Source organism: Globicephala melas, chromosome 15, assembly GCF_963455315.2.
Source record: "Globicephala melas chromosome 15, mGloMel1.2, whole genome shotgun sequence".
NCBI lineage: Eukaryota > Metazoa > Chordata > Mammalia > Artiodactyla > Delphinidae > Globicephala > Globicephala melas.
The window spans coordinates 34,268,648-34,285,385 of NC_083328.1; the positions used below are offsets into that span (position 1 = coordinate 34,268,648).

The window sequence follows — 16,738 nt, forward strand, 5'->3', positions numbered from 1 at the left end:
CTGCACACAGTAGGCGCCCAACGCTCAGACACACCTTCGGCCCCGGGCCGGCCCGCAGCTCCCGGCCGAGCGCGGCGGAAGCGGCGCGGGACTACATCTCCCAGCATGCCCCCCGCGGCCCGGAGCGAGGCGAGGCTCGGTGAGTCAGAGCCGCACAGTAAATATTTGTATTAGCCGGAGCCGGCTCGCTAATGGTGGACGCGTGAGGCGAAGGAGCGCGCGGCGGCGGGAGGCCGGAGCGGGCAGGCGACGGAGGCGCCATGTCCGTGAACATGGACGAGCTCAAGCACCAGGTCATGATCAACCAGTTCGTGCTGACGGCCGGCTGCGCAGCCGATCAGGCGAAGCAGCTGCTGCAGGCGGCCCACTGGCAGTTCGAGGTGCGCGGCCGGGCTGGGGCCGGGGCGCGGGTGTCCGTCCCGCGTGGCTACGCGTGCAGTGGAGCATGTGCGGGCCGGTGTGGACACGTGCCGCGGCGCGCTTGGCCGGGGTCGGGCCCGCGCACTCGGCCCGGAGCCCCGGCGGTCGCGCGCCCCGGCGGCTGGGCCGCAGAGCGCACACGCGCCGTGCGGGTCAGGCCCGCGGCGCGGCCGCGTCTACGCGGCCCCCGGAAACGCCGCCCGCTCGGGGTGGGCGGAAGGGGCAGTCTGCCTCCCCCGGGCCCGAATCCCCGCCCCCCAAATTCCTGGGCGATCGGTTTTGGGGGCCCCCCTTTTTGTGCGGGTAACGGCCAGGGCGGGGCGGCGCCGAGGCCCAAACGGACAGACTGGCGGGCGGCCGGAAGGAGGACGCCCCAGGCCTGGGCCGAGCTGGGCCCACGCCGCCCCCGCCTTGGGAGCTGCGGGTTTAAGATAAGGGAGACCCGAGCCCGCGGTTGGAGCCGCCCGGTGGGTCTCAGGGTCTGAGGATCTGCGTGTGGGCTGGACAGCTCGGCGGCGCGTGTCCACGTACATGTGCATTTGTATTTACGCACGCGCCACGCTGCGCGTGGACATGTTGGCGCGCGTGCGCGCGTGTGTGTAAACACGCAGTCCACCGGGGCGCGGGTGCGGGGTGTGTACCCACACCACAGGTCGCCGTTTTGCAGACGGTGCTCTCGCGTGCGCACACATGTGTACAGGTGTTGTGTCGGAGCCCCACACTACAGCTACGTGTGCATCTGTGTACCCTGCTCCAGAGGCGTGTCCAGGTGCTCTCCTCTGTGGTGGCCGGCGAATCTACCTGCACAGTGCATGGCATGATATACACGGTTCAGTAGCTTCTAGCTTTCAGCCAGCTGGGCAGGAGGTGGGGCTGCCCCAGCCTGGCCCCCACCTCCCCAAGCCTCCCCGACCCATAGGGCACTAGTGCCCAGGGCTTGTGCTGCCAAGAGGCCACCTGGCCTTCCCTACTCTGCCGCCCCAGAAATAACCCAGGATGGTATCTAGGGATGAGGCCAGAGCCCCTTGAGCTCTTCCCCTCACAAGTGTAAGGTCACAGCCCCAGCCAGTCTGTAGAGTCTGTGCCCAGCCCAGGCTTCAGAGCCTGGTTTCTAGATGGGGAGCAAGCTCAGGGAAGGTATTTGGGCCGTAGGAGGGACAGGGAGCCAGGGTACTCTGGAATTCAGCTTCCTGGGGGTGGGATGGGGATCAGAATTGCTGCCCGAAGGTTGGGACAGTCTGGGGAGGCAGTGGCCTGTTCACCCAGGGGAATCCTTGCTCACTTTCCTACCAGAGATCTCAGGGGGACTGCTAACCCTGCGGTGGTCCTCACATCACAAGATGGGAGGCTGCTCTGGCTCTCTGAGCAGGTCCCACTCTCTGGCCTCAGTTTCCTCAGCTGTACCTGGGGCATGTGAGTTGACCTCTAAGGAGTGAATGGCCAACCCCGGCAGCCCCACCCTGCAGGAAGCTCCCCAATCAGCCCGTTTGTCTCAAGAGCTGGATGTGGCAAAACTTGCAAAACCACATTCATGGCAGTTTGCTTGAGTCCCACATCTGCATACACGGCTCCCCCGTCTGCCTGGGGCTGGGCAGGCAGGTAGGTGTCCGGTCTGCCTGGGGCTGGGCAGGCAGGTGTCCGGTGGGAAGCGGCCCTGCCTGTCCGCACTCTCAGCCCAGCCCACAGAGCCTGGCACCAGCCTGGCAGTCACTCAGGCAGCACTGGTTGGTGTCGCTTGGTCACAGGACTTGAAAATGTAACTTTGAAAATGGAAATGCCTGGGGAAAAACTCTGATCTCAGGAGGGGCAGGAGCAGCTTGCAGACTGGGGAGCTCTGGTGGCCCCCAGGGTAGGAGCCCTGTGCGCCAGGCTCCCTGAATCTCAGTTTCACCATGTGTAAAATGGGGAGGCGGATAGTAGGGAGGTCTGCTTAAGGTAAAAATGGATTGTGAACATCCAATCCTTAGGTCTTCCTGGGAGTGAGTGGGGTTCCTTGTGGTAAACTCCCCTCTGTGCCCTCCTCCCTGGCTGGCTGCACACTTGGACTGAGGGCTGGCGCAGCAGGAGGCCTTGTTTTTGGGTCATACTCTCTGTGATTCAGGTGTTAATGGGGACAGAAGGCTGCTGGAGGGGGACCTGTGTGCTTTAAGGTTGGGGGTGCTTTAGGAAGGCAGGAAAAGGGCAGCCGTTTCTCCCTGGAATCCTCACACACAGCAATGGCCTTCAGAATTGCCGTTGGGGGAGGAATGGTTTGGTGGGTCCCTTGGGGCTCCTGGGGGTGTGTGTCACAAGGAGGTGCTTAGAGATCAAGGCCCTCCCCCCAGCTCCCACACCCATGTTTGGGGACACTGGGGTAGGGCATCTCCAGCAGGAAATTCCCAGAGTAATTCACTTGAATTTAATAATAAAACCCCTAGGGTAAGCCCTAGAAGCCAGGCTGGGTTTCTGGGTGTGCTGGGAATGGGGGAGGGGCTGACAGCGCTGGGCTGTGGGGTGGTGAGCCCGAGGGGGGAGCCATGGAGGGCAGAGCTGCCTGCAGACCCTTCACACACTTGACGGGCTCCCTCACCCAGCACTTTCGCAAGAGCAGCTGGTTCCTTTATTTTCCTGGATGCCTCTCCTGCAGGGGTCGAACCAGGACACACCAATGCCAGCGGAGGCCACCCTGGGGCCCCTCCTCCCCGCCCCCCAGGGTCACTAGAGGAGCTTGTCTGACCCAGGCCAGCTGCCACCCCCTTTCTCACCCACTTCACACAGTCCTGGGTGCATACCCCACTTCAGCCTTCCTCCTGCTCCACCACCTTGAGAACATTCCAAGGAAGGCTCAGGTAACTGGACAGGGGTGCAAACCCCAGACCATCCTACTTAATTCCGGCTCTCCCAGCTGGACCGTGGATCTCCGGAGGTCACTGCGGCTAGGGAGGGGAACCTGCAAGCCACCTAGTCCCATCACCCTGTGGTGCAGACGGAGAAACTGAGAACCAGGGCAGAGTCCCTTGGCCAGCCTAGGAGAGGAGCAGGTGGGTTACACATTCAACATCTGGGTGCCTTTGCTGTCCTCTGGCTCATAGACAAGGAAACTGAGGCTCAGGGAGGAGTAGGGACTTGCCATCCATGGAGTTGGTGGCAGTAGGGCTAGAATCTGCCGGAGGCCTTTCCCCATGAGACAGGCCCCCATGTCAGGTGAGCTGGAAGCGCTTGGCAGCCAGGTGGCAGGCAGTGTCATGAGGGTCCTCCCCACCCACCAGACCTGCCCAGAGGTCCACAGTGCCTCTTTGGGCTGCGGCGAGGGTCGAGGGATGACAGGCATGCTGCCTCAACTTGCCAGGCCAGGGCCACAGGGGTCCTGAGGGTAAGCGTGGGCCTTTCTTCCCGCAGACGGCCCTCAGCGCCTTTTTCCAAGAGACCAACATCCCCTACAGCCACCATCACCACCAGATGGTAAGTGTCCCCTGCAGCCCCAGGGGCAGCCCTGCGGGGCTGTCCCAGTTCAGGGCAGGGGGAAGCCACCCAGGGCCAAGGAAGGTGCAGTGGCTCTTGGCCACGGAAGAGCCGCTGGGATGGGACTCCTGGGAGCCTGGCAGCAGGCACAGTGGGCTAGCCCATCTCGGACACCACACCTTTCCTCTGTGAGCTCCTGGCTGGTGGACCGCCTGCAGGGTGGGGTGCCTCCAGGGAAGGGGCATGTGTCTCCTCGTGGGAGCCCGGGGCCCTTCCAGAAAGGGGGTGCTCACCCCTCCCTCTCTGTTCCTCTTCCCCCACAGATGTGCACTCCAGCCAACACCCCCGCCACGCCCCCCAACTTCCCCGATGCCCTCACCATGTTCTCCCGTCTCAAGGCCTCCGAGAGCTTCCACAGTGGAGGCAGCGGCAGCCCGATGGCCGCCACGGCCACGTCGCCCCCGCCGCACTTCCCACTCGCCACCACCGGCAGCTTCGCGGCACCCAGCTGGCCGGCTGTGGCCTCGCCCCCAGGGGGGGCACAGCACCACCAGCCGCAGCAGCCGCCCCTGTGGACTCCGGCACCCCCTTCCCCGGTGTCAGACTGGCCGCCCCTGGTCCCCCAACAGGCCGCCTCAGAACCCAGAGCCCACCCTGCCATGGAGGCCGAGAGATAAGGGAGGCCCCTCCCCCCTCCCGGAGGCCAGAACCCCGTGGGGCGGGGGAGAGGACGTCTCTGCGGGCCCCCTTCACCCTCTGTCTGCACCCCCATTCCCCAGAGCCCTGGGGGGGAGAGACCGGACCCTTGTGCCAGTACGCAGGCTGCCCGCATGCGTACCCAGCAGCGCGGGCCTGCGGCACCCAGCTTTCATGGATTTGGTTCAGAGTCGTCTGGGTGCAGGTGGACAGAACCTCAGAGAACAAGCAGCCTTCCCCCGAGGACTCACCTGCCCCACCCCACCCCAGGGGGCTGCGGAGCTCCCTGGGGCTGGTGGGCCTAGATCCCCACCCTCGGGAATGCAGAGCCTTCTCCGCATGTGTGCGTGTCGCTGTGTCTGTGTATTTATATGTATGTCGCTCTTCGAGAAGCAACCTAGTTTATGGGGCAGCTGGACTTTGCATGTTAGAGTGAGCCCCCTCTCCCCTTGTCCGCCGTCCCTCTCCCCAGGGCCTTGCCCCTCTCCCCTGCCCCCTGGGCAGTCAGCCTTGCTGTTCCCTGCAGAGAAAAGGATTGTGGGAAACTCCAGGACTCTTCCCACCCATCCCCCAGCGCCTGCCTGCTGGGGCTGCCTGCATGCCTCCCCAGAGCCCGGGGGTACCCCATCCCCAGTTCCTTTCCCCCTTTTAACAAAGGAGAAGAAAGAGTTCCAAACCACCACCAGGCTCTGTGGTCTTGCCTCGTATCCTAAGCTTTGCTGCCAGCTGGCCCAGTGTGGAGGGGGAGGGAGCCAACGGAGCCCAGAGCAGGGGCCCACCCCCCAGTCCCGCCTGGCTCCACACCGCTCCTGTCTGTTGCTGTGTTTTCAACCACAACATGCTCTGGAATCTTCCTGCCCACCCCAGGCTCTTCCCATGAAGTTAGTTCCTGCCCTGTGTTCCCAGAACCCCTGCCTCCATCTGCTCACCCTTCCCCCGTCCGACTGGACAGATCCCGACCTCCAGGGCTAACAGCTGCCTTCCGGTCTGCCAGGGTTTCACAGAGGACTTTTCTTCCTGGCTTAGGGCCCCAGTGACTGGCTGCAGGCTGGACCCTCAGCCCAACCTCCAGCAAATATGCTGTGTGGGCAGGGCCCTCCCTTGGGGAGGCACAGGACACAGCACCCGTAGTAAGATAGCAGGCTTGGCTGCAGAGCCCGTGGGGGCTAGCAGCAGGGACCGGACAAGGCTGAGCAGAGTCTAACCCGCAGCTCAAACCTTTGGTTGCTAAGGAGACGAACCACTCGGGCAACAGTGGATCCCCGGCTGCTATCAAGCCAGGCTAGGGCAGGCACCTGTTCTTGCTCCAAGGGAGAAGCCAGGGCGCCCCACTCTGTCCTGGGCAGCCTGTACCAGTGGAGGGCATCCCTGGGGCGGCTTTGGGAGAAGGTAGCCTTGGCCTTGTACCCCTTCGTGACGAGCTGGAACGTGGGGAAGGAAGGAGGTGGGGGCCTCTGCAGCTCTTCACTGACAGACCTTACTCCCTAATCCGGGAGAGCCTGCCAGCACTCAGCCCTCTGTGGACGGCGTCTGGGTTGGGGAGTTCTATTTTGGAAGGTCTCCTGCTTGACAGGTGTCTCAGCGCCTGCCATCAACAGTTCTGCTCTCGCTCCCCAGGGATGCCGTGCTGCCACTTAGCCTCACCTCTGCCCTGTTGGAGCCTGGACAGGCTCTGCGGACCACTGTCTGTCCCCGCTTATCACTGAAGACTGACTGCGGCGCCCCTGCTCTAGCTGTTGCTTATGTTCTGGAAGTGTGTCCTCACCTTGAAGCCCACCCTTCTAATAGCCTTCAGAGGAGGCGCAGCTCTGTCTGGGGTGCCTGTGGTGAGGGAATTGCGGGATGGGGCAGGATGAGAAGGGGGAGGCTGCCCTAGGCCTCTTTACTTTCATCCTTTTGGATGGAAGACAATTCTCAGGGAGCTGCCACATCTCCCTCTAAGTGTAGGAAAAATGGTTTGTAGAGGCAAGTAAGTATTTCTGGGTTATCTGTGACATGGGGGTTATCTGTAACAGTGTGCCTGAGCTCCCCAGTGCGCAGATTACTGAGGTGGCCGTATGCGTTGGAGCCACACAAGACAGTGTACAGTCCAGAATGTGCACTCAGCCTACCCCCAGGTGGGCCCCTGGGTGGCCTCTAACAGCCTACCCCCAGGTGGGCCCCTGGGTGGCCTCTAAGTGATCCACACCCTTGCTACTCAAAGTGTGGTTCCCAGACCAGCGGCATAACCTGGGAACTTGTTAGAGATGCAGGACCTCAGCCCCCAGCCCAGATCTACTGAAACAGAATCTGCTTCTGACAGGATCCTCACATGCCCAGTGGACATTCAAGGGTGAGAATGTCCCAACCTGACCAAGCCTAGTTCTGTTTCTGGAGGCCCCCACGGGCTGGGCCTGGAGGTCCCTGGTGGTCTCATTAGGGCTGGCAGGGACTTGAGGTTCCTGTAGATCCAGCTCTTCTAGCGTGGGCACTCTAGACATCGGAGGCTGGGTCCTTCTCTGCCATGGGCGCATCCTGTATGCTGTGAGATGTTGAGCAGTATCGCTGGCCCCTTCCCATGAGTAGATGCCAGGAGCAGCCCCCAGTTGTGACAACCAAAAATGTCTATAGGCACAGTGAAACATCCCCTGGAAGCAAAGTCACCCCAGTAGAGAGATCCCACGCTGCCTGTGGTTCCGTAGCTGGCTGCACAGCATGGCCTCCAGGGAGCTCCCAGGCCCCACGGCATCAGAATCCCTGGGGGGGCCCTGACAGTACAGTTTTAAACATTCCCCAGGATATCAGTGATCGACTTGTGAATGTACTAAAAACCACTCAATCGTATACTTTAAAAACTGTATGGGGGCTTCTCTGGTGGCGCAGTGGTTGAGAATCTACCTGCCAATGCAGGGGACACGGGTTCGATCCCTGGTCTGGGAAGATCCCACATGCCGTAGAGCAACTAAGCCCGTGCGCCACAACTACTGAGCCTGTACTCTAGAGCCCGTGAGCCACGACTACTGAGCCTGTGTGCCGCAACTACTGAAGCCCACGCGCCTAGAGCCTGTGCTCCACAACGAGAGAAACCACCGCAACGAGAAGCCTGCGCGCTGCAACGAAGAGTAGCCCCCGCTCACCACAATTAGAGAAAGCCCGCATGCAGCAACAAAGACCCAACACAGTCAAAAATAAATAAAATAAATAAATTTATAAAAAACTGTATGGCATGACACTTATGTGTCATAGCTGTTATTAAAAGTAGAATGGTTCCCGGGTGATTCTGATGCAACACAAGCCCCTCGTGGCAGCTGGGAGCCACCAGACTCGTGACCCTCCAGCATGCAGAGCACAAGGGTCCCTTGGGTCCTTGAGGCAACTGTTCTGGAGGAGGGCCCAGGAATCTGATTTCTCTCTTTTTAAAAATTTTTTTAATGGACTTTATTTTTTAAAGCAGTTTTGTTTTTTTTAATTCTGTTTTTGAATTTTATTTTATTTTTTATATAGCAGGTTCTTATTAGTTATCTGTTTTATACATATTAGTGTGTATATGTCAATCCCAATATCCCAATTCATCCCACCACCACCACTTTCTCCCCTAGGTGTCCATATGTTTGTTGTCTACATCTGTGTCTCTATTTCTGCCCTGCAAACTGGTTAGGAATCTGATTTCTAACAAGGGCCCCAGGCACAGCGGAAACTGGAGCAGGAGGGGGCAGAGGGCAGGGCTGGAGCTTTCCAGCAATGCTGAGGCCCTGTCAGGTGTGAGCCTCTGAGCATCTCTCAGGCAAGCAAAGGGGTCAGGAAAACTCACTCAAGGGGAGCTAGAGGTGGGACAACATAGATGCCACGTGACCCAGAACTCAAGGGCAGCACAGAACCAGGAACTTCAATTTCCCCAAACCTTGAGTCTCAGAAGCAAAACTGAAGGAGTCAGTAACCACCTACTACACGTTCAAGTGTAAACTGGCTAAAAAGCAAAGCTGCTGATGTAGGAACGGAAGAGACTCACATTTACAGCCATCCTCAGCTGTCCACCTCGGGCACCTCCTAGGAGCTGCCTCAGCAGCACACAGAGACCAGCCTTGTCACCTCAAAAGTCCAGCCTCTGGGCTTCGTCACCACTAGACTTGAGCTCCAGATCGCTCTCTTTCCAAGATTCCATTGTGAAAACACCATTTGCATCCATGAGGTTGCTGGAAAGAATGTGATTGGAGCTCTCATTTCTGAAGAGGGTATATGGCAGCATGTGGAATGGAGGCCCGGCCTCCCCAGGTGACAAGCGGTGGGTGAGCCCTTCAGGTCTGATGTTAAATGATCAGGGCGTGGCTGTCTTAGGGGTTTGCAGATTCACAGGCCTCTGATATGTGCTGTTGGGCTTGATTTGTCGGCCAGCACTTTAAAATCAGGAGAGTTAAATAAAAAAAATTAAAAAAAAAAATCAGGAGAGTTTACAAGAAAAGCCTCACTTCTGGCTTACCTTGGAAAATTTGTAATATCTGGACCAAGTTCCCTTAAGGCCACAAATGGTTGAAGCTGACCACCACGGTGGGGACATAGCTCAGCGTGTCCCTGGCCAGCCAGCCACTCCTCTGCCCACCATGGACATGTGCGTGTCCAGCGTCTGTCTTGCATCTGCTGGAATCTCTGAAGGGGATTTGCTCTTCATCAGGAGCATCTGTGGAAGTAAATGTCCTGCTCTGTGGCGTGGCAGGGTGGGGGGTGGGGACCTGGGTGTGTGGGGGGGGTGAATGGAGGCTCTGAAATGCTTTCTGTGGGCAGGCAGGGCTCCTCCTTCAGAGCTTTAAAGAGAAGGGCTTGTTCTGAGATTCCCTTGGATGAAGGTGGATTCTCCCAGGGCCGCTGAGAGCCCCCAGGGCTCTCTGGGAACACATTGTGGCCGCTGCAGAAAACCACACCGCTCTGGAGACTGGCCCCCCAGCCCAGTGGCGGGCAGGGCTGTTGTGGCCCTGGAGGTCTCTGAGGGGCTTTTTATAGCAGGACTCATCTGAGGACAGATGAGGGTTTTGACTCCAGCCCCCGCCGCGGGAGGGGAGGGGAGGGCCCACTTCCTGGAGGCCTGTCAGTGGCGCAGCACGAGGTGCTGGGAGCCTGTTGGCAGAGTCCTGCTCTGCTTTCTGGGGCCGTTTCTCATCTGGGGAATATGAGGTGTAAATACTGGGGATCTCATTTTCTATGGATCCTGGGGAAGCCATGAGCAAGAGGAAGAAAGGGGAGAGAGAAGAGAAGCCCCTCTCTGGAGGTTGTGTGTGTGTGTGTATGTGTGTGGAGGGTCTCTGCCTAGAGCTCCCAAATCTGTGGAAAGTCAGGGGTCAAGCCAGCCAAGACGGTGGTGCCAGGGGGACCTGTGTGTCCCTAAGAAGTCCCTGCACAGAATGTCCTCCCTCCAGTGCCTCCTGGTGGCCTGCTTTTGGGTACTGGTGGTGCCTTTTACCAAGGCAGATCATCTTGTTTGGGACATGTTTGCTGTTGTTTATACCTTAGGGTTAATGAGTTTGTGGTCTTTGAAAGAAAGAAAATGTTCAGTGACCCTTTTACTTGCATCGGTAGGTTATGGGGCTGGGTTTGGGGGTGCAGAGCAATCACCACGCTGCACCTCGAGGCAGGACCCTCTGCTCGGCAGCAGGCATCTCATTCGTGCCCCTCATACCAGGCCAGCCCACATGCTTCCCTCTCCACATGACTGATTCATCTCAGTCTTTTGTTTGTTTTGTTTTGGCTGCACCACATGGTTTGTGGGATCTTAGTTCCCCAACCAGGGATCGAACCTGGGCCCTTGGCAGTGAAAGCCCGGAGTCCTATCCACTGGACCATCAGGGAATTCCTTCTTGGTCTTCAAACTGAAAGTTCCAGGGATCCCCTTCACTCCCAGGCAGACCAGGATGGTTGGTCACCCTACTCCTTGTCCAGCTTGGCCCTGCCACTGTGTCCCAGGCCAGGAGCTGTGGTCCCCCCTGCAGAAGAGGAAGCTGGACCCAGGGCCTCCAAAAATTCCCACTCTACTGACCCCATCCCCAGTTCTGTCTGCTCCCCAAGCACCTTCCCCTGCTGGGATGGGGTGGGCCACCCTTCTGAGCAGCAGCCCCAGGAGTAGGTGCAGTACCTCCCTCCCAGCTGCCAAGACCTGCAGGTCCCACCCCCAGGGGTGGGGCTAGAATAGGCAAGCCTTGTCCTTGGCAAAGATCCTGCCTGCACCTCCCACCTGGGATCAGGTCAAAGGTTGGCTTCCCTACCAACCCCCACGGGAGATAGAACTGTCATCTTCAAGATGGCTCCTGGCTGGCTGCAGTTGGGTTCATGGTTCCCCACCTTTCAAAGCACCCAGTAGGCCTGTCAGTATGAAAATGGTTACACAGTGACCTACCTGGGTCTTGCTCCTCGCTCCCTGGGCTGCAGGAACCCACTCAAGCACTGATTCCATTGGTAAATCTGAGAAATGGGCTGGGAAGGCAGCTACGAGAGGCTGAAAGAGCAGGGCTTGGATGCCTGTGGTTCCACACATGTCAAGGCTGCAGTGCAGGAGACAAGCCTGACCACACCTGGCATGGGCGTGTCCCTAAGAGCCCCCACCTCTCCATCTGCCCGAGCCCAGGCCACACCTCCTTTTCCTGAAAGTTGGACCCCTCATACCTGTGTACAGCACCCACCCAAGAAGTACAGCCTTCTGGGCAGGTGGCCGGAGAGCTAAGGCCTCACTGTGTGACCCTGGGCAAGTCACACCACTGCCCCTCCCACAGGCCCGTGATCTGCCCACCACACAGGACCAGGGCCACACGGGGCACTTTGCCACGGGGCGACCAACGTGACGGGGTAGGGGCGGTTTGTTGTGATTCTCTGCTGAGACTCAGCCATGGTGGTTCTGGACAGTGGTTCTGGGAGGCTGACCCTGGGCTGATGGCCCGAGGAAGGACTGGCAGGTCCACCCACCCATGTGGGACTGGCAAGGCCTCCCCTCGCAGAGGGCATGGGGCCAGTCACCCTTATCCACAATCAGAAAAGTGAAAGATTTTACTCTGGGGAGAAGCTGACAAAAACACTCATCTGTGATATGGGGGTGGGGCCAGGGATGCACTGGCCAGTATCCCCCAAGGCGGTGTAGGTCACCTGGGTCAGGAAGAGCTCGGCCTCATTTGGACACAGTCCTTGGAGAAAGAAAAGAGAAGTCAGGAGTGGTTGCAGGTGAGGAGCAGGGGGAGGGGGAGGCAGGGCTGGGGGACAACTGGTGGGGAGGGGCAGGCACGCAGCATCCAGGACTCCTTTGGCCGCCCGTCCAGAGAACCCTCCTCCATGCCAGCACCCTGGCTCCCCCAGGCGGACCCCCGGGCAGCTTGCCCACCCCACTCCCTGACTCGCTCCAGGAGCCTCTGGTGGATGTTTGGGGGAGCCATGCCCCAAAACTATTCAGAGGGAAATTTTTTTTTTTTTAGTCTTTGTGGAATGTGATACAAGTATCAGAAGCACAGAAAGGGTAGAGGGCGCAACTGGACAACCTAGGGGGTGGAAAGGGAGAAAACGCGAAACGGAGAAGGAGGGACCAGTAAACCGTCCAAGGGGCAGAAACCACGCCAGGCTGCAGGACCCGCCAGGCAGGCGTGAGCAGGCCGGGCTCTGAACCCCAAATCAGGACGCTTTGACACCCCCGCCCCCTCCACCAAGTGCATAGGCAGTGAGCGCGGGAACCAAAGAGGCAGAAAGATGCCAAACAGGACAGAGCGGTCCTGGAGGATTCCAGGGCCATTGCTCCAAGTGCCTCATGGATTAGCCAGAAGTAAATACAAACAGTCAGGTTCTTTAAATATCCAACTCATAACTAATTACTGGTGGGAACAATCAACAGACAATAAAAAAACATGCACGCAATAAAATTTGGTTCCCATGAGAAAATTGGTCCTGGTAGAAATAATGGTCCCCAAAGAAAATGGACAGTGGCGTTAGCTGTAATTGGAACTGATTCTGATAAAATCATTTCAGCAAAATAAAAAGGAAAGTGATTGTTTTTAATACCACTTTGTGTTGTATTGAAAATTGGTCAAGGAATTAAATTGGTTTAGTGGGAAATTCAATCTAGAAAGCTGTGTTCTCCATGAAACGTAGCATGAGAAGGATTGTATTACAGGTATTTATATGACAGTTAAAACAGCTACTGGATCAAAATGAGCTCCTTACGGAGACCCTCCCCTAAGTCCAGGGCCCCTGCACCTTCCCCAGACTAGGCTCAGGGCAGGGTCTCCACCTGCTCGGGGGAGGGGGCGACGCTGGCACTGCAGGCTCACAGCTTGGTGGGCTCCTTGGTGGACTGCATGCCGGCTTGGGACTCAAGGCGCAGAGGCCTTGGGTGCCTGGCAGGCCCTGGGGCCGGCTGGGGATCCTGCAGGGATGGCATCAGCTGTGGCAGCAGTGGCAGGGGAGGCAGAGACGGAGGCTGAGCTGGCATGTCGGCTGGGGGCCTGAGGTGGCTGAGCCCATGCTGGTTTGGGGGGGCAGGCTGCTGGGGGGCAGGTGAGACCCATGATGTGTCCCAGGAATATTCTGGAGAGAGGCTGGCCCGATGGGGTCATCTTCTCCACTAAGGAGAAGAGAAGCCCCAAGACTGGAAGTGCTCCACCTCTGCTCACCCAGTCCAGGCACCTGACACTTCCTGGGTTTGGGGGGCGGCCCAAGATAAATGAAACCAGAGGTGGACACAGAAGTGGAGCAGGGCAGCCGAGAGGACACAGGACTTGGAGTCCAGGATATGGACTTTGGCCCAGCTCTTGCATTCCCCAGTTCACGGTCGTGCGCCTCAGCTCCCCCACTTTAAAATGGGCTAGCTGTGCTCACCTCAGCATCCTGGTTAACGGGATAAGGACTGGGTGAGATGAGAAGGGAGGAAGTGCTTTGTATGCTGTAAAGTGCTCTCAGATGCCTGGTACGTGGTGATGTGACCAGAGGAGTCATGAGCTCAGTTGCCCCCAACTTGGCTCACGGGCCCTCAGCAGAGAGGCCCGAGGGAATGAACAGGCTCCCTCATCCCAGCTCTGCAGCCGGCTGGACCCCAGGGCACAGACACCTGGCTTGGACCCCAGGGATGGCTTCTGGGCCAGGAAACCTGGCTGAAGGGTAAAGGTGGAGCCCAGGATGGCTGGAGGCCCTGGCCAGGGTGCTGGGTGCCAGGTGGGGGCCACTCGAGGGATCTTCTCTGGCCCAGGTCTGGGCAGGGCAGGTGAGATATGGATGAGGTGGGGTAGGAGAGCCCCAGGCTGGGACTGGGGGGCCCAGAGACCCTGCAAGAATCCCAGCTGGGCCAGGGAGTTGGGGGGCAGGTACTCACAGGGGTAGATGGCACCGAATAAGGCACTCGGGCGCGCACCCTCATATGGGCTTCGAGCTGGGGGATGCGGAACCTTAACAGCTTGGTGGAAAAGAAAGGGGAAGAGTCAGGAGCTGGTGGGGGGCGCTTCCAGGGCTCTGCCCCACCCTGGAGGCCCTTTCGCTCTGGTAGGACCTGCCCTGCTGCCCCCCGCCCCACTACCCGCTGCCGCCTCTTCACATACCCAATCCCCACCCAGTCATGCAAGGAAGACCCTTCCTCCCTCCCCACCTTCGTAAGTCTAGCGCTTCTAAAAGCTGAGATGTCAGAAAAAGGCTTTTTGAAAGTAACTCAAGGCCAAGGAGGAGAGAGACATTTTAGCATGAAAAGATACAGGTGACGTGCTGGCCAGCCTGACAGTTCTTCAGCTGTTCCCACCAGGACCAGGCCACCACAGTGCCCCACCCCACCTTCCTGGCCTTCATCTTCTGTGCATGCACATTTTTCTGAGGTAAACTTCACATAAAATTAACCATTCAAAGTGAACAATTCAGTGGCATTAAGTGTATTCACAAGGCTTTGCAACTGCCGTCTCCATCTGGTTCCAGAATACTTCATCACGCCCAAAAGAAACCTGTACCCATGAGGCAGTCACACACACCCCCATTCACCCCTCCCCCGAGCACCCAGCAACCGCTAATCCGTTTTCTGTCTCCGTAATTTGCCTGTTCTGGACACATCATGGCGGGGGGGGGCGGTCACACAATATGTGGCCTTTGGAGTCTGGCTCCATCCTTCACTTTTGAACCCAAGGCGTCCCCCTCTCCCCGTCCAGCCAAGAGTCACCATGACCGGCCATCCGGACCAGAGACCGCTGTACGAGGTGGGAACGTGCAGGGAAAAGAGGCCATGAGAGCGAATATGCAGGAAGGATGGGGGTGGTGGTGGTGTTGGGGGGTAGCAGACGGCTGAGCAGGGCACCAAGTCTGGAGGGGATGGGCCAGGCCTCCCACCTGGGACGAATTACAGGGGCACGAAGCTCCTTCCCTTGCAGGACCCCGACTGTTCCTTCTGCTTGGACGACTGTGTCCTTCCCTGGCTGTCTCCTGACCTTCATTTTCAGAGAGTCCTTCAGACCACATGCTCCACAGGGACAACCTCCCGACCCCAGTCATTCTCTCCCTTATTTCCATGTTTCATCTTTTTTTTTTTTGGCCACACTGCACGGCTTGTGGGATCTTAGTTCCCCGACCAGGGATTGAACCCGCGCCAGAGGTAGGACCTGCCAACCAGCCAACCAGTGAGACGGTCATACTGCTTCCCTCCAAGGTGAAGCACATGAGCCTGGGATACAGATACAGAACCAAGACCCATTGAGGCCTGGGAACCCAGCTCTGAGCCTGCACTCTCCCTGAAGGCCCACAGACACCTTGGATGCAGAGGCCCAAACCGGAACTTGCCACCTGACCCCAATATCTGCTTCTCCCACGATCTCCTCCACGGCTTTCCCACCTCTGCAAGAGCCAAAAGCCAAGCAGCTGGGAGGTTCCCGACGGGAGGGGACATTTGAGCCCTGGCAGATGAGAAATGTTCCTCAGGGATTCCAGGCAGAACTCATGGCACATGCAGGGGCTCAGACGGGGGTAACAGCCTGGATCGTTGAGAGAGCAAGCAAGCAGTTTTGTTTTGTTTTGTTTTTTGTTTTTGTGGTACACGGGCCTCTCACTGTTGTGGCCTCTCCCGTTGCAGAACACAGGCTCCGGACGCGCAGGCTCAGCGGCCATGGCTCACGGGCCCAGCCGCTCCACGGCATGTGGGATCTTCCCAGACCGGGGCACGAACCCGTGTCCCCTGCATCGGCAGGCGGACTCTCAACCACTGCGCCACCAGGGAAGCCCAAGCAAGCAGTTCTGGGAGGCTGGAGGCAGGGAGCAGACGAGGCTGGGGCGGGGAGTGGCCAAGGGGCCCTGCAGACCAGCCAAGGAGATCGGACTCTGGGGACAATGCACCCCAAGACATCCCTGTCCTAATCCCCAGAACCTGTGACTATGTCACCTTACATGGCAGAGGGGGCTTTGTAAATGTTATCAAGTTAAGGATCTTGAGATGGGGAAATGATCTTGGATTAACTGGATGGGTCCAATGTAATTATAAGATTCTTATGAGGGGAGGCCAGAGGGTCAGAGTCAGAGAAGGAGATGTGAGGACAGACACTGAGGTCAGAGAGATGCACTTTGAAGATGGCAGAAGGGGCCACGAGCCAAGGAATGTGGGAGGCCTCTGGAAGGACACAGAGTTTCCCCTTGAGCCTCAGAAGGAACCAGCCCTGCAGACACCTCGATCTTAGCCCTGTAAGATTCACTTCTGATCTAATCTCCAGAACTAAGATAAAACAAACTTGGATAGTTTTAAGCCCCTGTTTGTGGTAATGTTACAGCAGCCATAGGACACTCACCCTGCCGGGTTCTGAGCGGGGAGGGGCCTGGTCAGGAGCAGGTTTGAGACCATTCACTCAATGCTGGTGAGGACGGTGAGGCTGGTGAGGCATCTCCCCCTCCATCTGCTCCCCTGCTGCCTCTGCCTACCTGAGCCCTGCCTGTACTTAGCCCCCCTTCCACTGAGACCTCTCTGGAAGTCCAGCCTCATGCTGGGGGCACTGCTTACTAGGGCTCAAGCGTTCCTCTGCCCGGCCTGAGATCCTGACCACTGCGCAGGCATCAGGAGGGCACAGGCTGGCTGGATGGCCCTTGATGGCCCTGTGGGCAAAGGATGGATGGATGCATCTGGGATCAGGCTGGACCTGGGAGGGGGGCTCACATCAGCTAGTTTAGGTTTAGATATTGAGTGTGTTTTGGATTAGAATTTTCTTTTGAGTAAAAAAATGTGCAATAAGAC

General features: G+C 58.3%; 2 protein-coding genes across 2 annotated transcripts in view; one reads left to right on the plus strand and one right to left on the minus strand.

Moving 5' to 3' along the window:
- The first annotated feature begins 96 nt into the window (after nt 1-96).
- UBALD1 (UBA like domain containing 1) lies at nt 97-9,003 on the plus strand. Its single transcript, XM_030883855.3, has 3 exons — nt 97-380; nt 3,799-3,861; nt 4,185-9,003. The coding sequence occupies exons 1-3, from the start codon at nt 261-263 to the stop codon at nt 4,536-4,538; spliced, it is 537 nt and encodes a 178-aa protein (XP_030739715.1). The 5' UTR covers nt 97-260; the 3' UTR covers nt 4,539-9,003.
- C15H16orf96 (chromosome 15 C16orf96 homolog) overlaps nt 7,742-16,738 on the minus strand; it is a 43,058-nt gene continuing 34,061 nt past the window's right edge. Inside the window, 4 exon segments of the mRNA XM_060285301.1 lie at nt 7,742-9,211; nt 10,323-10,508; nt 10,919-13,103; nt 13,504-13,945. Of these exon segments, the coding sequence (XP_060141284.1) occupies nt 12,824-13,103; nt 13,504-13,945 (722 nt within the window). The 3' untranslated portion in view covers nt 7,742-9,211; nt 10,323-10,508; nt 10,919-12,823.